Consider the following 24,649-nt stretch of genomic DNA (forward strand, 5'->3'; position numbering starts at 1 on the left):
TGGGATTAAGAAATACAATTTATTATTAGCTGTTGGAAAACAACATTCTTACTTTATAGGGAAAATAAAGTCAATTGTAACTGCTCTTACCATAGGCTTCTTCAATAAGGCTACAATATGGGTTGATCCCTGTTCCATTCTGTTTTGCTTCCTGTTCTCCAAGTCTTAAGATATTCTCCAGCCCATTTAGGGCAACCTGAACTATTTTTGAGTCCATAACAGTCAGTAGATCACACAATGGCTTAATGCAACCCAAATTTACAAGGTACCTTTAAAATCAAGAGGAAACAAACAAAAATAAATATGGTAGGTACACAAAATTGCTGGAGAAACTCAGCGGGTGCAGCAGAAAATAAATATGTACAGTTTAATCAAAAGTTTATTGTTATTTCACAGTAGTGGAGCATTTACTCGGGCTTCCAGGATATCCAGAACAAATTGGTTAAGGCTCGGCTTCTCATTGTCAATATTGAAAATCATTTATTGAATTAAAAAATCAGAAGCTGGAGCTGTTGAAGGTGACGCCTCGCTGGCAGAGGAGCTGAACCACTTCTTTGCTCGCTTTGAAGTGGAGCCACCCGAGACAGCCACATCACAGCACATGGTCCACAGCAGCCTAACCCTCAAGATAGAGGAGCATGAGGTGAGGCGCACGCTGCGGGCCATCAATCCAAGGAAGGCTACTGGTCCTGACGGCGTATCTGGACGCGTGTTGAAGGACTGCGCAGACCAGCTGGCTGGAGTCTGGACGAGGATTTTTAACCAGTCTCTGGCCCAGTCCACTGTCCCACCCTGTCTGAAGTCCTCCACCATAGTCCCCTTGCCCAAAAAAACACAACATCTCCAGCCTCAACGACTACCGGCCAGTCGCACTCACACCAGTGGTGATGAAGTGTTTTGAAAAACTGGTCCGGGGTCACATCACATCACTTCTGCCCCGAAGCTTTGACCCCCACCAGTTTGCGTACAGAGCGAATAGATCCACAGAGGACGCTGTAGCCACAGCTCTCCATGCTGCACTGTCTCACCTGGAGCAGCGGGGGAGCTACGTGCGGATGCTCTTTGTGGACTACAGCTCTGCTTTTAATACTATCCTTCCCCACAAACTGGTGGATAAACTGGGGGACTTGGGACTTCCACACTCCACCTGTACGTGGATAAATAGCTTCCTGTCGGGTCGAAGCCAGAGAGTCAGAGTGGGCCATCACACATCCACGGCCCTCAGCCTCAGTACCGGCTCTCCACAGGGCTGCGTACTGAGCCCCCTGCTCTACACCATCTACACGCATGACTGCACCCCCGCCCACCACAGCAACACCATTGTCAAATTTGCGGATGACACTACAGTGGTGGGACTCATCTCCGCGGGGGACGAGTACGCCTACCGGGATGAGGTGGAGCAGCTGACAGTGTGGTGCGAAGGAAATAACCTGCTCCTCAACACCTCAAAGACGAAGGAGGTAATAATAGACTTCAGGAAAAACAAAACGGACATGGTACCACTGACCATCAGAGGGGACTGTGTAGAGAGGGTGGTGGATTTCCGCTTCCTGGGAATCCACATTGAGGAGGACCTGACGTGGAGCGTGAACACCACTGCGCTGCTGAAAAAGGTCCAGCAGAGACTGCACTTCCTGAGGGTGCTCAGGAAGAACAACATCACTCAGAGGCTGCTGCTGTCCTTCTATCGGTGCTCCATTGAGAGCATACTAACATACTGTGTATGCGTGTGGTACACCAGCTGCACAGCGGCTCAGAGGAAAGCGCTCCAGAGGGCCATTGACAACGCCCAGAGGATTGTCGGCTGCCCTCTCCTTACCTTGGAGGACCTACACAGTTCCCGCTGCACCAAAAAAACCCAGAATATAATAAAGGACATCTCCCACCCCGGACACTCCCTGTTTGAACTGTTGCCGTCAGGCAGACGGTACAGATCCACAAGGACAAGGACAAATAGACTAAAAAACAGTTTTTACCCCACTGCTATAAAAGCACTAAATGTGGCCGCCAAGGAACGCAGGGGCGATACAGACTAAGGGACTGTGGTAACGGTGAAATCGACAGAAGGATGGAGGGTTGGGTGTGTATGCGTGCTTTGTCTGTGATTTTTATTTATTTGCTTATCTTTATTATTTTACCGTGGATGTTTCGTTAGCTTTAGAAATGTTTGAATGCTGCACTGACTGGCTGACATTTTAAATTTCGTTGTACATGGCCCATGTTACAATGACAATAAAGAAACTATTCTATTCTATTCAGAACATTCACTTATTAAATTATGTTACATTTGTAATAATTAATTTGGTGCTTAATTTATTAACAGAACAAAATACAACTTATTAGTATCGCTTTGCAATTTCACTTTGCCTCACAACGGTAATTGATGTTTCTCACCCATCCCTTTCCTTTCATATCCCCGGAAATGCAAAATTCTTTGCATTTACAAGAAACAATCTGCAAATTGGCAAAGTACAAAGCTTAAAAAATAAGGAGGCTGGAAAAGGGGAATGGCAGGACCACTCCCCCCAAATTTCACCCCCAATGCCCCTGCCTTCTCTTCCCACTCCCCGATGCACCACCTGGACTCCAACTAACCACTCACTAAACCCACTGCCCCCCCCCCCCCACCCAACTCCTACAATGCCAATTTCCTCCCTCTGGCTTTACAATCTGCGACTCTTCAAACCTTGTCTCACACCTTTCTTATCTATGACCTTTGTTCCAATCAGCTGCCTATCAAACCCCCGCCTCCCTCAACCTATTATCTGCCAGCAGTTTCTGCCACCTTTTCCATCTTTCTTCTCTCTCTTCTCTTAGTTAGCCTGAAGAATGGTCTCGACCGAAATGTCCATCTATCCATGTTCTCCAGGAATGCTGCCTGACCTTATTCCAGTACTTTGTGTCCCATATTCTCCTTTCTGTCCTGGGCCTGGGATTAGGGGGCAGAGATCAGCCATGATTGAATGGCGGAGTAGACTCGATGGGCAGTAATTCTAGTCCTATAACTTGTGAACCCTCCATCATGATACTCTGTCCTCTGTGACCAAGCAATGTTGAAAAGTATTAGAGGGTGTCCTATCAGCAGTGCTCAAAACAACATCAATCTTCTTCACTGTTTAGGAGAATGAGGGGCATCTTACTGAAATACAAGTTTCAAAGGGTGTAGGACAGTCTAGATACCACATTGCTTCCACCAGTGGAAGAAAGTTGAGGTAGGTACTATCATAATGTTTAAGTAACATTTAGACAGGTACATGGATAGGATATGTTTAGAGTGATATTCTAGAGATTTAGAGTCACAGCTTAAGGATAAAGGGGAAATCCTTTAAAACCGAGATGAGAAGAACTTTTTTCACGCAGAGAGTGGTGAATCTCTGGAACTCTCTGCCACAGAGGGTAGTTGAGGCCAGTTCATTGGCTATATTTAAGAGGGAGTTAGATGTGGCCCTTGTGGCTAAGGGGATCAGGGGGTATGGAGAGAAGGCAGGTACGGGATGCTGAGTTGGATGATCAGCCATGATCATATTGAATGGCGGTGCAGGCTCGAAGGGCCGAATGGCCTACTCCTGCACCTAATTTCTATGTTTCTATGTTTCTATGATATGGACCAAATGCAGGCAGGTGGGGCTAGTATAGTTGGCAGGGACAAATTGGACCGAAGGACCTGGTTTCACATTGTATGATTCTATGATGTTCTATAACTCGAAAGAAAGAACATAGTTACTAGGTTTGGGTGAAGTCATTGACAATGCTATCAAATGACACTTACACACCAATGAAACAGTTTGATTTCACAGGCCCATTTTGCTCATCCTTGAACCAAACATAGATCCCAGAATTAAATTGCAGAAGTGAGGTGAGAGACACAGTTATAGTCAGGACCTCACGTTACAACTGTACAAGACCACATATGGAGTATTTATACAGTTCCGGTTGTCTTACTATAGGAAGAATGTCAATAAACTAGAAAGGGTACACAGAAGCTTTATGAGGTTGTTGCAGGAGCTGGCTGATTGTGGACTTTGGAAGGAGTAGGAGGGGGACCCACATCCCCATTTATATCAATGTTTGAAAGGGCCAAGAGCTTCAAATTCCTGGGCGTGCACATCTCTGAAGGTCTTTCCTGGTCCGAGAACACTAATGCAATTAACAAGTAAGCTCATCAGCGCCTCTACTTCCTGAGAAGATTACGGAGAGTCGGTTTGTCAAGGAGGACTCTCTCTAACTTCTACAGGTGCACAGTAGAGAGCATGCTGGCCAGTTGCATCGTGGCTTGGTTCTGCAATTTGAGCGTCCAGGAGCGGAAAAGACTACAAAAAGTAGTAAACACTGCCCAGTCCATCATCTGCTCTGACCTTCCTTCCATCGAGGGGATTTATCGCAGTCGCTGCCTCAAAAAGGCTGGCAGTATCATCAAAGACCCACACCATCCTGGCCACATACTCATCTCCCTGCTACCTTCAGGTAGAAGGTACAGGAGCCTGAATACTGCAACAATCAGGTTCAGGAATAGCTACTTCCCCACAGCCATCAGGCTATTAAACTTGGCTCCGACAAAACTCTGATTATTAATAATCCATTATCTGTTATTTGCACTTTATCAGTTTATTTATTCATGTGTGTATATATTTATATCATGGTATATGGACACACTGATCTATTTTGTAGTAGATGCCTACTATGTTCTGTGTGCTGAAGTAAAGCAAGAATTTCATTGTCCTATACAGGGACACATGACAATAAACTCACTTGAACTTGTTATAAGGAGAGGCTGGATGGGCTGGCACTTATTTTTCTGGAGCATAGAAAGCTGAGGAGTGACCTTTTAGAGGTGTAAAAAGAATCATGAGGGGGCATAGCTAAGGTGAATAGCGACATGGTAGGGGAGTCTAGAACTGGGGGAAATAGCTTTGAGGTGAGAATGGTAAGATTTAAAAGTGATCCGTGGGGCAACTTTTTCACTAAGAGGAGTTGCATTTATGGAATGAGCATCCAGAGGAAGTGTAGAGGCAGGTACAGTTGTGACATATATAAACACTAAAGACAGCTTACATGGATAGGAAAGGTTTGGAGGGATATTAGTCAGGAAACTTGGATGGCATGGACGAGTTGGGACAAAGGACCTTTTCTGGGCAGTACAGACCTATAACTAAAACAGGTTATGATTTTTCCAAATGACAAAATGTCAAGATATTTGCCTTCAGGCAGGCATTTGGAAACGTACGTCATTGGGAAACGTGCTCCAAAAGATAAGAAAAGATGTCTTCAAGAAATAAAATGAAAGAATTGAAGAGCAAATTTAAAAGGATTAATTTCTTACTGAATCTGTTCTGGCGTTCCTCCGGATGTGGAATTCGTTATGCCCCAAGCAGCTTCTTTTCTCGTCCGGAATTCTGCTTTTTGAAGCAGGTCAATAAGCACTGGGAAGATGCTTGCATCTATTACAGCCTTCAATGACAAAGGAAAGGGTTAGCAATTGTACATTTACAGCAGATGATATCTATTTTCAGATGCAATGTGCTGGAGTAACGCAGTGGGTCAAGCAGTATCTCTGGAGAATGTGGATAGGTGATATTTCGGGCAGGTCGCAACCATAAGTATCACCTATCCACATTCTCCAGAGATGTTGCCTGACTTGCTGAGTTACTCCAGAACTTTGTCTTTTTTTGTAAATCTGCAGTTCATTGTTTCTGTACTGTACCCATTCAGTATTATCTCTGGCATACATATTTCAGATAAAACTCTGCAACAAAATGAATGGAACGTGAGAATTTTGATCATAATGAGGTGAACTACAGCAGTCTTGATTCAATACCTTTAACTAAATTCAGATGTAAGAAACCACAATCTAAATAGTGCCATCGCCCGCAGCTCATATATTTCTGCTAACTAATTGAAATACAGTGTTTGATTAAAAAGATGACATGCTTGTTTTAACAAACCAAAAATGCTTCCATTATATCTTTAGTCTTATTAGAATTTAAATCCATTAAAAGTAAATCAGTATATGAAGGTTACAAAATAAACAGATTGGAAATTCACTATTACCGTACTAATGTTTGTAAATTTAAATGAATCCGATGGAATTGTTGTTGATTCTGTTTATTTAAATTCACTTATTTAAGGTTAAATATATGTGGGCGGCACAGTAATAGAGCTGCTGCCTTATAGCGGCAGTGTACGGGGTGATTGTTGGTAGGCGAGGACTCAATCGGCCGAAAAGTCTGTTTCCATGCTGTATCGCCAAGTCTAAAGTATATTTGTCTACCTGAATCTGTGCTCGATTCCCAGCTGTAATGTTTGAAATGGTCCAACAGGCCTCCTTTCTTATGGATTCTTTCGGACTACTTAATAAATGCAGGAGACACGGCAAAGCTGAACAATTTAATATGACCTGGCCAAAACAAAAGAAATATTCTGTAAATAAAATGTTGCATTTTAAGTGACCAGAATGTATGTTAGCTCCTTTTACAGTATAGTCAATTGTATAACACAGAAAACCATGTCAATGCCGACCATCTCTAGGAAGTTATTTGCAACATCACAGGACTTTGGTTAAGCTGGAATTGGAATATAAGGGTTTCGGCCCGAAACGTTGCCTATTTCCTTCGCTCCATAGATGCTGCTGTACCTGCTGAGTTTCTCCAGCACTTTTGTCTATCTAATATTTTTTTTAAATTCTGTTCTGAATTATTTAGTATAATTTGTGTGTTCCATCTGACGTTACTACAAGCAAAATTTTCATTGTAATGTACCACAACATGCTCGTGCGTATAACAATAAACTTGACAAGTTGTATATTAACCTCTCATTGTTCTTCAAAATTCACAGAGCTCTATCCATTCATAGTGTATATCCTACCATATTAGACCTCCCAAAATGCATCACCTAACACTTATTGAGATAAATTCAACCTGCAAATTACTAGTTGATTAATACAATGTCAGAGCTTTGTACAAAATGAAAAGCCCTATGGCCCACCTCATCTATGCCAACAATCATGCTTCTACACTAATCCCATTTGGTTGCATTAATTCCATATTCCTGTGTACTCTGCTCATTCAAATACCTGTACTGATGTCTTCAAAATGTTGTGACTGTTCCTGGCTCTGCCCCCTCTGGAAATTTATTCTAGATACAAACTACTCTTTGTGTAAACAATTTACCCCTCATACCCTCTTTAGACCTCCTCCGTCTCACCTTAACACCTATGTCCACTAGACATTGGCTATCCATTCTTTATATGCCTTTCATAATTTTATATTCAATATAATATACACATCTCTATCGTGTCATCTCTCAGCTCCAGGGAAAACAGACCTAGCCAATCCCACCTGGCCTTATAACTCAAGCCCTCCAAACCACACAACATTCATGTGAATCTTTTCTGTACCATTTTCTGTTCCATGGTGACCAAAAATGCACACAATACTCCATAGTTTTGAACAACTGCCACATAACATCCCAACTCTAATATTCAGTGGCTTGATCAATGAAGGCATTGAATGCCAAAAGCCATCCTCACCTGTCTACCTATGTTCCCATTTTCAGGCAACTGTGTATCTGTTGAGCCATAATCCCAAGGTTCCTCTGTTCACTGTAGGGGCACTCTGTCCAGCATATCCTGCCCTGGTGTAACTACCCAAAATGCATCACTTTGAACTTGGCAAGAGATAAATTGTATCTGCCAATCCCTTTCCCACTTGATCTAGACCCAATTATCAAACCTGAAACACCGTTCCTCAATGTCAAATATACCTCCAATGTTGCTATCATGTGCTAATATATCATACCACTGACATTTTCATCCCAATCATTAATATACCTGACCTAGTACGGATCGCACAGATTAAAGATAGTCAGCATTTAGGAGCCATTTTGCAAACTGTTTGTTACCTATCCCTGGATCCCATGTATTATAACCTTCGAGACTAGATTACCACGTGGGACCTTGTCAAAACACTGCTGAAGTCCATGTAGACATTGTCTACCCCTTGTCCATGTCCATGACAATGCTTTTGGTGAATACTTCAAAACACTCAATAAAATTAATTAGACAGTAACATGATCCCTGATCAGTCCCTGCCGTTCTAAGTGCACATTTATCCCATCCCTCAGGACTTTTTCCAATAATTGTCTATTGTCTAATTCTCAACCACTGACATTTAGATCACTGGCCTATAATTACCTGGCTTATTCCAGCTACCCTTAATAAAGACATCATATTTTTTCTCCTCCAGATGTCAGGCACCTCGCCTGTGGCCAAGAATATCTGTTTCTGCTAGGGCCACACAAATCTGCTCTCTTGGTTCCCAGAACGGACTGCAATACTTCCTTATAACAACATTTAAAAGACATTAGACAGGCACAAGGATATGAAAGATTTAGAGGGACATTGGCCAAATGCGAGCAGGTGGAGCAAGCGAAGGGGAGATGCAACGAGACCTGGGTGTCATGGTACACCAGTCATTGAAAGTAGGAATGCAGGTGCAGCAGGCAGTGAAGAAAGCAAATGGTATGTTAGCTTTCATAGCAAAAGGATTTGAGTATAAGAGCAGGGAGATTCTACTGCAGTTGTACAGGGTCTTGGTGAGACAACACCTGGAGTATTGCATACAGTTTTGGTCTCCTAATCTGAGGAAAGACATTCTTGCCAGAGAGGGAGTACAGAGAAGATTCACCAGACTGATTCCTGGGATGGCAGGACTTTCATATGAAGAAAGACTGGATTGTACACGCTAGAATTTAGAAGATTGAGGGGGGATCTTATAGAAACTTACAAAATTCTTACGAGGTTGGACAGGCTAGATGCAGGAAGATTATTCCCAATGTTGGGGAAGTCCAGAACTAGGGGTCACAGTTTAAGGATAAGAGGGAAGTCTTTTAGGACCGAGATGAGAAAATCATTTTTTACACAGAGAGTGGTGAATCTGTGGAATTGTCTGCCACAGAAGGTAGTTGAGGCCAGTTCATTGGCTATATTTAAGAGGGAGTTAGATGTGGCCCTTGTGGCTAAAGGGATCAGGGGGTATGGAGAGAAGGCAGGGATGGGATACTGAGTTGGATGATCAGCCATGATCATATCGAATGGCGGTGCAGGCTCGAAGGGCTGAATGCGCAACTCCTGCACCTATTTTCTATGTTTCTATATTGCCCGGGATGGGCAAGTTGGGCCAAAGGGCCTGTTTACATGCTATATGACTATGACTATCCTAGTAAGCCCTGGGATAACCCACTGTTACAATATCTAAGGCATCCTTCTTATTAATATCATTTTTTAGAATATTTCTGACCCTGCTTTGATAACCTGCAACAATAATGTCTTCCTCCTTAGTAGATACAGGTCACAATTATTCATTTAAGACCTCACTCGTATCTTCAAACCAGGCACGTGCTGTCAGGGTCGGCAAGGTAGGCACTGCCTACCCCGACTAAAATTATAACATGGTAATCATTAAATATAAATAGTAAAGGCATGGGAGAATAATGCCTATCTAAGAGATCGATCTCTTAGGTCCGTGCCTTTCATCCACAGCACTTGTAACAAGGGAAGGTCTGTGCAGCCTACGTGCCGTCGGTGCTGCTTGAAGCCGTCAATTTCAAGCGGGGCTGAAATTCTGCCTTTGCCGTACTGCGCATGCGCAGCGCAAGTTTCTTGGCGGGTTTTTCAAATATGGATTGTCATTATCTGCAGGGTATGTTAGGAAGCAAAGAGAGAAGAATGGAGTTTGTGTACCTTTACCGTGGTAAGTACATTTCTTGGAAGTTTATGTTTTTAAATACTGTATTTCCCGGGGTGGAAAGAGCTCCTTTCACAGTGTTTGAGGAGTCTGACCCGGGGTAAAGTTGCGGGGAGGGCAGGAACATTGTGAAGGAGAGGATCGTGGCTAGTAACCCACTTGCGACGCTCGGGCACGGGGAGTGAAATAGCTCGGGTGGCTGCCGCAGCGCTCCGGGCCACTTCTGCTGGTCTCCGCTCACCTCTGGCAGTGTTCTCCGTCTGAACACCTCTCTCCTGCCGCTCGCCGGTCGGCTTCCCGCAAATCCTTAAATTCCGACAGCGCGCTCAAAGGACCAATTGAGGTTACTCGGCTGTGGGAATTTAAGGATTTGCGGGAAGCAACTGACATGAGTGAAGCCGGTGAGCGGCAGGTGAGAGGTGTTCAGACGGAGAGCATTGCCAGAGGTCTGCGGGCCGGCAGAAGGCGCTGAAGTGGCAGCCGGTTCTGCTGTCGGGTCCCGGCGGTTGCTCGTAGTCACCCGAGCTGCTTCCTTCCCCGGAAGTGGCGGCCAGTTCTGCTGTCCGTGCCCGGAGCGCTGCGGCAGCGGTGAGTGAGTCTGATATGATCTCCGACCCCCTCCTTCTCAACACTCCTGCCATCCCCGCATCTTTAACCCCTGGCACAGACTCTCCACACGCTGTGAAAGGAACTCTCCCTCCAATTGGACCATTGAATTAGTATTGTCATTCAATAAGATGACAACTGATTCAACGTCCCGGTGTGCTCCCGTTTTTCCCACCATCTCTCCACCTGCCTTCATCCTCCGTCCCCCACCTATTCAGCAATTAAACAATGAAGGAGATTTAGAAGCTTTGGGCAAATTGAATTATTACTTATTTTTATTTTTAAGGAGAGAACAATCTGCGCATGTGCGGTTTAAGGTTTTTTTTAAAAGCCGCCTGCCTACCTTGAGTAATTACTCACAGCATGTGCCTGCTTCAAACTCTATGCACAGACTGCTTCTTTGTTCCCTCATGGACCCCACTCTTTCTCCGGTTATCCGCTAGCTCTTATAATGTACTTATAAATGTCTTGGAATTTCCTTATCTCGACTGCTAGTGATACTATGTAACCTCTCCTTACCTTCCTACATTCGGTTTTATGACCTGCTTACACATTCTATATTTCTTAAGGGCCTTCTTAATTCACAAAAGGAACTAGACTTTTACTAAAAAGGCAAAATAAAAAATCAGTCTCACAACCTAAAGCAAGAGTGGGTGAATTTCACCAAATTGTCTTTTGCTTTGAGAATTGCAACAATATTGGAACAGCTTTATAAATGACTTTAAATGAAAGCTACATGAGGCAATATCTGAGTTACAATTACCTCCAAACTCACACATCTATGATGCACCTACCTGTGTCTGGACATCATCACCAGTCACTATGTTACCGACAGCTCTTAATGCAGGAGATGCAACTTTGTAATCATTGTGCCTGTAAGAAATGCACAAAAACAATCAGCAATTCTACATCCAACATGCTAAAGAGCCGAATGGCCTACTCCTGCACCTATTGCCTATTTCATACGTCAGAGAAATCAGGATACACTGCTAGGTAAGTCTCCTTTTAGTAATGATTTCTAAAATGATTTCTTGCTTCAAGTAAAGCAAGTTACAAAGTAAACGCAAAACACAGCAGATATTTTGAATTTGAAATAAAAACTGCCAGAATAAGTAGCAGGTCAGGTATCAGGCGAGAGAAAAAGTTAACATTATTGATAATCTTTCATGTTGGACTTAATACATTAACTGTTTCTGTTCACATATACCGTCTGACTTGCTCAGTATTTCCAGCATAATTATTTAAGGCACAGACCAATGTAGGAGGTAGTCTGGCACAACATTCCAGGACACAATTTCCAGATCTTATGTTGGGAAAAGGGTAGAGATTTTATTATAACGTTCATATCTCTCACCTTTCTAAAACTGAGAGAAATAACCCATTAAACAAACCATCAGCTGAAAAAGGACATACAATGTAATAATGCAATATAAATAGAAAATACAATGTACATTTACAAATCTGTGATGCGAGTTAAATTTGGTGAGTTTAATTTAATGATAAGAGAAAATAAACTGGCAAAGTACTCCAATCATAGTTTTTCCTTGTAAGCTTCTAATTGAAACCACAAATAATTTCACGTTGACATTCTGGAGTTTGTCTAGGCCGGCTAAAATATTAAACAGTGCACAAAAGAAAGTACAGTCATACAGTGAATAAACTCACATTAAGAGTTCCACCAATCGTCTGCAAATCCCAGAGTCGATAACAGATTGAATTTTTTCATTGGGTCCATCTGACAAGTATGATAAGGCCCAACAAGCATCTGCAAGCAAGTCAGGGTCACTGCTGAACAATAATCTGGACAGCACTGCTAAACACGGGGACACCTGCAAGTAAAAATGGAGGTCTTTTCATTTTAGCTACTTTGTATATTGAATATGTCTTAAAAGCATTGAAATTATCCATTCATTCCTGACAATATCCTGTCAATTATAAAATTAAAGCACAGCTCTAAAGTATTGAAGTTGCAGGTCATAGTTTGTTCGCTCGTGTTTCACACGATGTAGCTTGCTGTTGACTTCTGTCGTGGTCCAACATGTTGACAGAATTGTCGCCCGATGCATCACAGAGTGCATTGCGTTGTCGCTTCCAGGGATCACCACCAGGAGGTTTCTGTTATGATCTCCGCAGGTCATAGTGATGTGAGTACATTTTAAAGGAGCATATTTACCTTCTCAAAATCAGGAGGTGGATTTTTCCCTCTACATAAGTTGGACAGTGCCCAAACAGCATTTCTAGTCATTGTCAGTCTATTAGATTTTGTCAATAATCTACAAGAGAAAACAAATGACACAGACAGAATTTTTAGCTATTAATATCAGAATCCTGAACAGCATTGATGTACAAGGGATCTAGGGGGTCCAAATCCATAGCTCCCTGAAAGTAGCAATACAAGTAGATAGATTGGTAAAGAAGGCGCATGCTATGCTTGCTATCATCAGCCGTGAAGGTAGTTAGGATGCAGCTTTATTAAACTTTGGTTCAGTTACATTTAGTGTAATATGTGTAGTTCGGGTCATCCCATGAATCACGTGGAATATGGAGGCTTTGGCAAGGGTGCATAAGAGGTGGAGGGCAAGTTTTTGTAGGGGTGGAACCAGATACGATTGTAATGTTTAAGAGGCTTTTAGTTAGGAATATGAATAAGCAAGGTATGTGAGATCATGTGCAGGTAGACGCGATTAGTTTAAGCTGGCATCATGTTCGGCACAGACATTAGGGCTAAAGGGCCTGTTCTACATTCTATAGTCTATTGTAATTATCAGATTACTGTAAGAAAACAGCATGTTGTAAACAGGAACATATCCTCAAGTTTAAAGAGGAAAATTACATTTCACATGAACCAAAAAAGTTACTTCATAAAAATGTTGTGCCGAAGGCCTGTTTCCGTGCTGGATGAGTCCATGATAACCCCCCACACAGCTTTGTGTTCTAATATTTTAATAGATAACCCTTTCCACAAGTGTTATTGCATCTCAATCCCTGATACAAGAAGAAATGTCAGTCCAATTACATTATTTTATGCACAATACAAACTCAAACTTTCAACCATAAATTTTGCAGTGAAATTCATTGGCCTAAAGAGACATTGTGAAAAGTTGTGCCAAATGCAAATACTTACTGTAACAAAGGTGGAAGGATCCCACAATGAAGTACAAAGTCCCTGCACACTGCACTGTCACCTGCAATGTTTCCCAAGGCCCAAACTGCCTAGGAAATAAATGAAAACTTTAAAGAACAAGATAAACATTTTATTAAAAGACAGCCATGTTCTAGAAAGTAGCAGAATACAATGGTATAACTGTCTTCTTCTGTACTAAAAGGAATACAAAGAATGGAAGGGAATATAGCAAACAATTCAATTTTCCAATACCAGTTTACGAATTCGAAAAGCCTATCAAGAGTGTCCCGGACATTTTCTAGAATACAGTTACGTGGAAAGATGAGTGGATCCAGAATTAAAAACAAAAAACTTTGATCAGCCAGAATCTGTGCAAAGAGAAATAGAGTTATTGTTTCAGGGAAATTGAGGATACTAGTGGACAGTGGCTGGACGAGGGATAGGACAAAAGGAATATTTCTGATAGAGGGAGGCCAGAGTCACTGAAGTGATCCAGGTTGTCTGGTTGATGGACTCATGGGGGCAGTTAAAGAAAGAGCGAGAGAGATTATAAGAAAGGAGATATGCTAAAGCTGTGAAATTCAAGTCAAACTGTTGTTGAGACACGTTATCTGATATTGAGTCCAAAAGGCTGCGATGTGAGTGGTGTGAAGTAAAAGAGAGGTTACATCTCTTGCAGTTCCATGGGACAGTGCTGTGCAGAGGACAGTGATGAGTGTTGATGGACAAACAGATGAGAGAATTGAAAAATAAACAATTCATAAGTTTTGAGGAAGGGTCACCGATCCAAAATGGACACTATTCAGATGCTGTGACCAGCTAAATTCTTCACGTATCTGAGAGTCTTGTTTATTCTTAGCCCATTTCCTATTTTCCAACCAATTTGTTAACATATTGTAATATACAGAGCTGCCAAGTTTTGTCAGAGCATTTCAGTATTCTAGTAGCTGAAAATCAGTATTTTGCTGAGGAAATCAGTATTTTTACGCGGTGCCATTTTGCTGAAAGAAAAGTGATGTTTTATGTGCAGTCATACCCATTAAGAGTACAAGAATGCATAACTTTGCTACCAATTGACATGTCTTCTATGCACCTTACTTGACAGTGCATTCATTGCCATCTCTTTGTATACTGCTGTTTGAACGGCTACTTCCTGCTTTTAGCACCAGATGATGATGTAAAGCCATTTTGGAAGCCTCTCTCTCGCTCCCTCTCCCTCCCTTCATCCATTTCTCCATCCCTCTCGCCCTCCCTCCCTCTCTCCCCCGTTCTCTCTCTCAGTCCCCTTTTCCCGCCCACCCACCCTCCCTCTCTCCTTCCTTTTTTTTCCTCCCTCCCTCTCTTATTCCCTTCCTCTCCCTCACTCTCTCATTCTCCCTCTCTCCCTCCTTCTCCCTCTCTCCACCGCTCCCTCTCTCCCCCTTGAGCCCACCCACCGTTCTGTAAAATCAAGGCCAATCCCAATGTAACTGCAATCCCACTGGACTTATCCAGAATTCTACCAATGCCTGAAATATAATCAAAGGCTCAACTACCACTGAGAAAGAGAATTCCAAAGACTCATTGTTATACGAGAATTTTCCTGAACAGTCTGTGACCCATAGCACTGTGGCTATAGCGCTAGGTGTAAAGCCCACAGCACTATGTTTAAAGCCCATAGCGCTCCAGCTGGTAGCGCTATTTTTAGAACCCATAGCGCTGTAGCCGACTGTTCTTCGTTTAAATTCCAACGCGTTAAACTGACAGCGCTCTGTTTAAACCTGGAGTGGGACAGGCAGCGGCTCTGGAGAGAAGGAATGGGTGATGTTTCTGGTCGAGAACCTTCTTCAGACTGAACTGAACTCCGTATTTAAAATAGTAAGATTAAACGAGAACTTACCAGTTTGAAGTTTGATCTTTATTTTATGAGGAGTTACGTCGAGGGACTACGTGAAGAAGGCCGTCCAGGCCCACGCGCGTCAAACTTCAAAGCAGCGGTGTGAAATCACAGATGATATATACCGAAGCATAATAGTAAGCTATGTGATACAAACTTAACTTACCTTTGATCTTTATTAGGGTGGGAGCAGAGGGCACGTAGTCCCTCGACGTAACTCCTCATTAAATAAAGATCATTCAAACTTCAAACTGGTAAGTTCTCGTTTAATCTTACTATTTTACTTCGGAGTCACGTGAGTGACTACGTGAAGATTTTAGAGCTTCTGTGATTTCAGGCCGTAGATTCAATTCCGGCGTATCACTGCATTTAGATTGACTCTATGAGTGAAAAACAGTCAATAACATGCAACCATAACATTTGTTAATCAGTTAATGGTTTGTTTTATGATAAACATTATGTCCCATTTTAATCACTGGGAACATTTAATACTGAATCCAAATAGTACCACCAATTACACCAGGGTCTGCAATCTCTTTGTGGTAATATTTATAAACATCGTTTCAGTAGACTATCCTGCGGCCGTGAGGATATGGTCTATTGGAACGTCCAAATTCTGCCATGTTCCGCCGATGTTGCCAAGATGGAATGAGATGGTGGAATAAGATTAAAATTTTTCAGTATCAATTCATGAATCCAATAGCACTTATTCAGCCATCTTGAAATTGTTTGTGTTGTCACTTTTTTGTGTGGTTATTTATGGTTGATAAATAATGCGGATTCTACACCTCTAAGGTGCTTGGTGGTCTCAATGTAGTGTTTCAAATATGTAACTACACCTAGTCTTTTCTGTAGGATATACTGAAAACCAATTTACACCCCGATACTCCTGGTCTGCTCTGTTTTAGCAGGACATAGACATAGAATGTAATTTCCTCTGCTGCCATTCCCATTCTGTCTACTCGTAACTTGTGTAAAGTTTGTAATCTTTGGGCTGAGACTAAAGCCATTAACATGACTAATTTCATAGTGATTTTGTCTAAAGACAAATTTGAGATGGGACTCCAATCCCTAAATAGTGTGAGTACATCCCTTACATTCCAGATTTCCGTATATCTCGGTCTGGGAGGTTTAGCATTAAAGATGCCCTTCATACATCTTCAAATCAAGGGGTGTGATCCTAGAACTTGTTGTTCCGATGTTCTCGATAAATATGCAGAGAGGGCACTCCTTGCAGTGTTGATCGCACTATAACTTAAATTAGCACCAAAATATAATGTTGACAAGAATTCTACAACATCTGACGTGTGCAGTATGATAATAATATTTTGTGTTGAACAAACTGCTCCCATTTGTTAATGTAAGAGATATACTGCTTCTGGGTATTATCCCTCCAGGATCCTGTAATTACATACATACTGCGATCCGTTAGTCTCTTCCAAGATATGACCTTTTTTGAATCTGCAAATCAATAAATCAATACGATCATGTAAATGATGAAATCACCAGTTACAGGGTGCACGAGTAGGTTTTCTTGTCTTGAGACATGCATTATAGGTTCTGTCATCTTTTTTAACACTAGTTGATACCATGGTTGTGTGGCCAGTCTGGAACCACGAACAATCCTGAAGCATTATCTTGTTTGATCTTCTGTAGACTCTACTGATCAGCCAAAAGGGAGGAAATGCATATAAATATTCCACCCCAATTTAACGTAAAAACATGTACCCTTGTTGCACCTAGGTCTGGTTCCCACAACCATATTGAGGTAACTGGTGATTCAATCTGGATGCAAACAAGTCAATTTCTGGTTTCCCAAATTTATTCACAATCTTATAGAAAATGTCACGGTTTAACAGTATACTGAGTTGGACGATCAGCCATGATCATATTGAATGGCGGTGCAGGCTCGAAGGGCCGAATGTCCTATTCCTGCACCTATTTTCTATGTTCTATGTTTCTAACATCCATTCTGTATTGTCATTAAATTTTCATGACCTAGTGTCTGCAATATATTGAATTTACCTGGTAGGTAAATTTCAGAACCAAATGTCTCTCTTAATGCACCAGTGCCAATTCCTGTTTGCTAATCTGTCAAATGTTTCTGATTTGATTCTACCCATATGATTGACATATGCTACTGCCGTATTGTCAATCTGAACCTGTACATGCAAATTTTGTATCTTGAGGCAAAGGGCTTTAAACCCATGAAATACACTTAGTAATTCAAGATAATTAATGCCATGTGGCTCGAGCAAAGGTTCTTCCTCTGCATTTGATCCATCTCCACAGCTTGAGATGGTATCAGCATCTCCCCAATCTAGTGCACTTGCATCGGTTTGTAGGCTGATAGCTGATGATTCAACCAGAATTTTTTCTGTAATATATATATATATCAACATTATTAATCCACCATTTTATATCATAAATTGCTGTGTTTGGTAGTTACATGGGTCTATCAAATACCCGGAATGTCTTTTAACCTTTGCTCACTGCAGTTGATGGTAATGCAGTGGACCAAGCTGAACAGCTGGAAAGAAGCAATTAGTTTGTCAATTAGGCTTGTCACTTGCCTGATTGATGGTTGTTTGCCTGCAATTAGTTCCTTACAACCCTCAATTTACTGCAGCTTTAGTCCTTGGGTAAGTCACTGTCATGTGCTCTGAATTATTTTGTTGGGTGTCAATCTAGATTTATCTGGAGAGATAAAGAAGCCCAGATTTTGAATGTTAATTTGACTTTTAATACTGATGCTGTCGATATGGCTTCAGTGCCACAACTAAAATGTCATCCAAATAAACCATTATCAAATGGCCTTGGACTCTTAACAATGCTAAGATTGTTTTTTTCAGTTTAGTAAACAATCTAGGGGCTGAGGTTAACCCATTAGGCAATGCTTTGAATTGCCACAATTGATGCATCCAGATAAATTTCAAATATCTACGATCTTACCTTGCACAGCCACAGAGTAATACGCATCTTGGAGATCTATGCTTGCCATATAGCCTCTTGTTGAATTTAACTGCAAAGCATAAGTAAATGTCTCCATTTTGAAATGTTTATACTGTACAAAAGGGTTGAGACTTGTAACGTCGAAATGATTCTACTGCCACCATCCTTTTTTAGGAATAGAGAAAATACTAGTGGTTTTGATGTTGTTTTCTCAATTACCCCTTTTTTACTCAATATGTCAAGTTCTAGAATAATTCTAATCTCTTCTTTAGAGAACATGTATTCGTCTTGGAATATGTTGAGTAGGGGAATTTTCATTTTTTTAAAGGTTTTTTTTTTGGTAGAATTCAATTCTAAACCCCATTATACTGCACAGTATATAGACATCAGATGTTATTTGTTGCCCTTCTATTAGGAAGAATTGTAATTTCCCCCCAATTTGTGAATAGGACACATCTGATATGTTTGTCTCAGAACCAGAACCACCTACCTCAGGATTTGCTGGTGTCACTTTTTGTACCTTGCCCCTTGTGGGAATAACCATGTCCTCCACATCCTGGGGTCATACACCAATATCGTGTATGCGGGTACGAGCGACTTGTTCCTTCACCAGTTCCAGCCACCCTTTGGTATGAATATTGCCTTCGTTATGGCAATTGTATATTAGATGGTTTACAGAGCCCTGCAAACTAAGGATGTATGTTAGGTCTTATCGCATTTTTGCGAATACAGTTTATTTCAAATTGTGCATTACACATCATTCCCATAACATCCTGATGTGATGTTGTCACATTTCCTTCTTCCAGGTCTCTGGCAATGCTGTGATGCTTGACCACATTCTTAGTGCCCACTTTACCTAATTTCTTGAACGCATACTGCAGTGCCCATAACTCCACACTTCACTGTTGACAGATGGGACTACTAGCAGATCGCAATTCTACGGGATTTCATAATTGTTCTCAATCTCATCCATCCTTGGTTCTTCCAAATGATGGGAAAGCAGGTGTTTATACTTCTGCTATATCCTATTTTAGAGGTTGTCCCTTTTTTCTGGGACTAGAGAACTTATGGACCAGCCCTGGTACATTTCTTTTTTGTGTGGGCTCTGGTCCTTATGGAGAGATAAGTTTATTTGGCCTTCCATCACAGCGATGTGATGGATGTTTATGTAAATTATGTTGTGTCTTGGGTCTATGTGTTTGTAATGTATGGCTGCAGAAACGGCATTTCGTTTGGACCTCAAGGGGTCCAAATGACAATTAAATGTATCTTGTATCTTATATGATTCGTTATCAGAGTATTCTAGATATTCCTCCTCATAATGGTTTCACCTGGATATTCATCATCAGGTATTTCATGCGATGGCTCTCTCATAAGCCTACGCTTTTTTGTCCCTCTTTGCGGTACATCAAGCTCTTCCATTGAGCTGTATATTGGCAGCCCACTTTTGGGTGCTGCTCCATATTCTGGGTCTCCTGTAGACCAACGCCTGTATTGTCTTTCAGACATTTCTGGTGCTGCCTCCCTGTCAGGTCAGCCCATATATTCATCTTTATCATCAGGCATTTCAGTCGCTGGCTCAAATCTGGGCCAACGTTTCCCAGAACCTCTTCTGGGTGTTCCATGCGGTTGCTCTTTAAGCCGCGTTTTTTATACTCCTTCTGGAGTTTGTTTTACCCATGAGGAATTCCAGTTTATAAATTCTATAGTTCAGACTCCTCCGAGTCTTCCAACCCTATTATTTATTTATGGCCTTGCTCCCTCTGTGGGAATTTCAACGGGACTTTTTCCCCCGTGTAAAATAATTATTTCTTTACAATCGACATTTTAGTCGAGCGCCCGCTACTCTCAGACACTTTGTCTTATTGAGTGCTTACTGCGGTGCGCTTACCATTCTTCCTCCCACCTTTCTCCATACATAAGACTTGCCTGTGTCTCTGCACGCAGTCTCCACGGAGAAAAGCTGCCTGAAATGAAAGTCAAATACTTACGCTCAAGTTTTCTTTCACTCACCGCTTGGAGGTTCCACATCTCCTACCGTGGTCGCTGCGTAATGTGCCTGGACGGCCTTCTTCACGTAGTCACTCACGTGACTCCGAAGTAAAATCTGTATTTAACACAAAACCGTACATCTGTATTCTAATCGTATTTCCGTACAAAATACGGAAATTTCGTACTACGTGGCAGTATATAACCCGATTCAACATGTTTTAAATAGTTATTATCAGACAAATGGACCATCCTATCACCGACTAGAGAGCAGTTCTGACCAACCATCTACCTCATTGGAGAACCTCAGAATATTTTTAATCGGACTTTACCTTGCACTAAACGTTATTCCCTTCATCCTGTATCTGTACACTGTGGACAGCTTGATTGTAATCATGTAGTCTTTCCGCTGACTGCATTGCATTGCCACAGAAGGCAGTGGAGGCTAATTCACTGAATGAATTTAAAAGAGTTAGATAGAACTCTTGGGGCTAGCGGAATCAAGGGGAATGGGGAAAAGGCAGGCACGGGTTATGATCAGCCATGATCACAATGAATGGCGGTGCTGGCTCGAAGGGCCGAATGGCCTCCTCCTACACCTATTTTCTATGTATCTATCTATGCATCTAGTTCATATTCAGTGTGGATGACAAATAAGTACTCTTGAACTTTATAAAGCACTGGTTACACGTGGGGTACATTTGGGGTATTGTGTGCAGTGCTGGTCACCATATTATCAGAAGGACGTGGTTGACTCGAGTGTACAGAAGTGGTTCACCAGCCTTTTGCGTGATTTGCTTGACTTTAGTTATGGGGAGAGATTGGATCGGCTCGGCTTGTTTTCCTTGCAATACAAGAAGCTAAGCGATGGCCTGGTAGAAGTAATATAAGATTATGAGAAGCATAGATAGAGTAATAAAATATGATGATCATATTTAAGAGATATTTAGATAGACACGGAATAGGCAAGATGTATGCAGGCAAATGGGATCAACATAGATGGGTAAAAAGGTCGGCATGGATGTGGTGGGCTAAAGCCCCATTTCTGTAGAGTAAAACTGACTAACAATTGCTATCAGTAACAGAAGAACCAATAGCAAGGAGTCCTGATCAAAGGATTGGTAGAGATTCCATAGCAAATGGGAAGGTGATAGTCAGGGGCTTTATAGAGGATATTTGATCTTTATCGTGGGAACACTTGGTCTATGATGTCCTTCAGGACTCACAAATATTGACATTGAAAAAACAAGACTTGGTCTTTCTGGTGTTAAAATGGAAATGGCATCTTACCTGTTCTTGAACATCTTCAAACTCAGAGTTTAGTAGCTTAATAAAAATGGGAACAGCACCAGCCTCTATGACCACCTTGGTCTGGAGAGATGTTCCAGATGCTATATTTGTCAAAGCCCACGCTGCTTCAAACTTGAAAAGAAAAACAAAGTGAAAACCAACAAGTGAATATATCCTCCCAGTATCAACCTTGTCAAGACTTCAAAGAATTTTGTACATTTCAATGAAGTCACATCTCATTCACCTAAATTTGAACATATGAGCCAACATCCTAATGCCTCATGTGACAGGCCTGTCATCTCATAACCGATCCGACCAATGTGTTGTGCTCACCCTGTAGCAGGAAAGGAGATTAACTTTGTGCACAACACTCCAGATGTGGTTTCATCAAAGCCCAGCTGGCTACATATTGCTCTGCAGTACCTTGTGTACAAGAAATTTCACACTCATCTGAACATTAACATTTCCCCATCTCTCATCATGTAAAATCCATGTATCATTAATTTTTTTATCGACAGAAGTGGATAACTTTACATTTTTCGACATCATTCTCCACCTGCCACATTGCTGTCGGTGCAGCTAGACCTTGCTGTCTCTTCTCATCTTCACCATTAGCAGGACTTTTCCATTCCGAGTGGTTTGGGACTTCCTTTCCTCTGTTCAAACCTTGTGCTTCAATCAATATTGGGTAATTCCTCAATGTTATTATTTCTGAAGCTTTTTTTAAATTCTTGCTTCCTGTGCTCTAGCATGCCTCTAATAATGCTGTTCCACTATGATACCTAATATTGGCATTATTAAGTCTCATTTTCCAAGCCACGATGATATGTGACTTCATGTATTGTGATATATTGATGCATCTGCTGATCATTTATCAGACATGCCTGAATATTGTCTATTTTTAGACTTTTTTCTTTAGTCTTTAGAGATACAGCATGGAAACAGGTCCTTCGGCCCACCGACCAGCTATCACCATGTACATGAGGGACAATTTACAATTTTTTACCAAAGCCTATTAACCTTCAAATCTGTTTGTCTTTGGAGTGTGGGAGGAAACCGAAGCACCCAGAGAAAACCCACACAGGTCACAGAGAGAATGTACAAACTCCATTCAGATAGCACCTGTAGTCAGGATCGAACCTGGGTCTCTGATGCTGTAATATGCCATATAGGGAGTGCAGAGACGGTTCACCAGACTGATTCCTGGGATGTCAGGACTGTCTTATGAAGAAAGACTGGATAGACTTGGTTTATACTCTCTAGAATTTAGGAGATTGAGAGGGGATCTTATAGAAACATACAAAATTCTTAAGGGGTTGGACAGGCTAGATGCAGGAAGATTGTTCCCGATGTTGGGGAAGTCCAGGACAAGGGGTCACAGCTTAAGGATAAGGGGGAAATCCTTTAAAACCGAGATGAGAAGAACTTTTTTCACACACAGAGAGTGGTGAATCTCTGGAACTCTCTGCCACAGAGGGTAGTTGAGGCCAGTTCATTGGCTATATTTAAGAGGGAGTTAGATGTGGCCCTTGTGGCTAAGGGGATCAGGGGGTATGGAGAGAAGGCAGGTACAGGATACTGAGTTGGATGATCAGCCATGATCATATTGAATGGCGGTGCAGGCTCGAAGGGCCGAATGGCCTACTCCTGCACCTAATTTCTATGTTTCTATATAGCAGCACTACTGCTATAGCATTGTGCTGCCCTGCATTGCATTGCAGAGAAAATAACCACTACATCTAGCCAACCATTTGAAGAATTATCCTGCCCACAGAGAGCAAGACAAATTCAATCTTGCCAAATTATACAATTCAAAGGGATAGATAGTATTATCAACATTACATTCTCCAGCACTGAATATTCTGTTAATTGATCCCTTCTAGTTCTCCTTGAACAATTAAATGTATCAAACAGTGGTACGTCCACTTACCACATATAGGTCTGGTCACTACCTAATAATAATAATAATAATAATAATAATAATAAATTTTATTTTCGGGCGCCTTTCAAAGTCTCAAGGACACCTTACAGAAATTAACAGAAGAGAAAAAAACATATAGTCGGAGTAAAAAGAATAATAAGGACATCACCAAAACACAAATTAAAGACAGAAATCACTCCAAAGACAAAAAATCGAAAAACACAATGTGAAGAGAAAGCAGCGGCAGCTAAAGCGCGCTAGCGTCCACTCTCCCTTCCGACAGCCATCTTGGACACAGACTAACATGTTTACTTACACACAAGTAAATCATCCCCCCACAATGGTTACCACTGTGGGGGAAGGCACAATGTCCAGTCCCCATCCCCAGTTCACCCAAAGTCAGGCCACCGCTATTGCCTCTACGGAGGACCGGTGTTCCTGGCCATTCTGGCCGGGTGGTGTTGCCCCGGCGTCGGGAGAGTCCTCACAGCGACTGGGCCACCTGGAACGGCCGCTTCCTAGCTGGGGACTGCGGCTTCTGAAGCCGACAAGGCCGCGCCGGTTTGGAGCTCCCAGGCTCCCGATGTTTGAGTCTGCACCGCCCGCTCCGCTCCGCAGACCCGCAGCCCGGACGTGTTGATCTCAGCGATCACAGCTCACCGGAGCTCCAGCGCGTTGATCCAGCGCGTCGAACCAGGCAAGGCATCGCCTGCTCCGCTCCGCGATAGCGCTCCAACGCTGTGCCGCCAACGAAGTCGAGGTGCTGGCCGGTCCCCGCCAGGAAACGGCGCTCCACGCCCGCTGGTACGCCACGAGGACGGGTCGACAGGGCAACCCGGAGAAAAAGCTGCCTCACCGATCAGGTAGGGACCTAGAAATATAGTTACCCCCTTCTCCCCACATTAAGAAGTCCATTTCTCCAACAGACGAAGAACAAGACTTACTAAAAACTTCAATTGGGGGGAAACTGTTTCTTAGTCACTTACCTCGGTTGAATGCGACTTTTCTCCAAATTGCATTCCGCCCTCCCTCGTGACCTAACAGCTTGGATTGGTGCGGCTTTTCCCAGAGTTGGGGCCTAGAGCTTCAGCAGCGGGCACAGCGCGGACTTTCCATCGCGAAGCTGGACGATCCCTTGCCGGGGATCGCCA

General features: G+C 42.3%; 1 protein-coding gene across 2 annotated transcripts in view; it reads right to left on the reverse strand.

Moving 5' to 3' along the window:
* LOC129709970 (importin subunit alpha-7) overlaps positions 1-24,649 on the reverse strand; it is a 56,032-nt gene that overhangs the window by 5,045 nt on the left and 26,338 nt on the right. For both annotated transcript variants that reach the window (XM_055656687.1, XM_055656688.1), the window contains exons 6-13: positions 21,578-21,709; positions 13,471-13,559; positions 12,520-12,619; positions 12,012-12,175; positions 11,141-11,219; positions 6,269-6,394; positions 5,321-5,448; positions 91-269 (exon numbers count right to left, since the gene is read on the reverse strand). In XM_055656687.1, the coding sequence (XP_055512662.1) occupies positions 91-269; positions 5,321-5,448; positions 6,269-6,394; positions 11,141-11,219; positions 12,012-12,175; positions 12,520-12,619; positions 13,471-13,559; positions 21,578-21,709 (997 nt within the window). The remainder of the gene's footprint in view (positions 1-90; positions 270-5,320; positions 5,449-6,268; positions 6,395-11,140; positions 11,220-12,011; positions 12,176-12,519; positions 12,620-13,470; positions 13,560-21,577; positions 21,710-24,649) is intronic.

The sequence above is a fragment of the Leucoraja erinacea genome, chromosome 26 (assembly GCF_028641065.1).
Source record: "Leucoraja erinacea ecotype New England chromosome 26, Leri_hhj_1, whole genome shotgun sequence".
Classification (NCBI taxonomy): Eukaryota; Metazoa; Chordata; class Chondrichthyes; order Rajiformes; family Rajidae; genus Leucoraja; species Leucoraja erinaceus.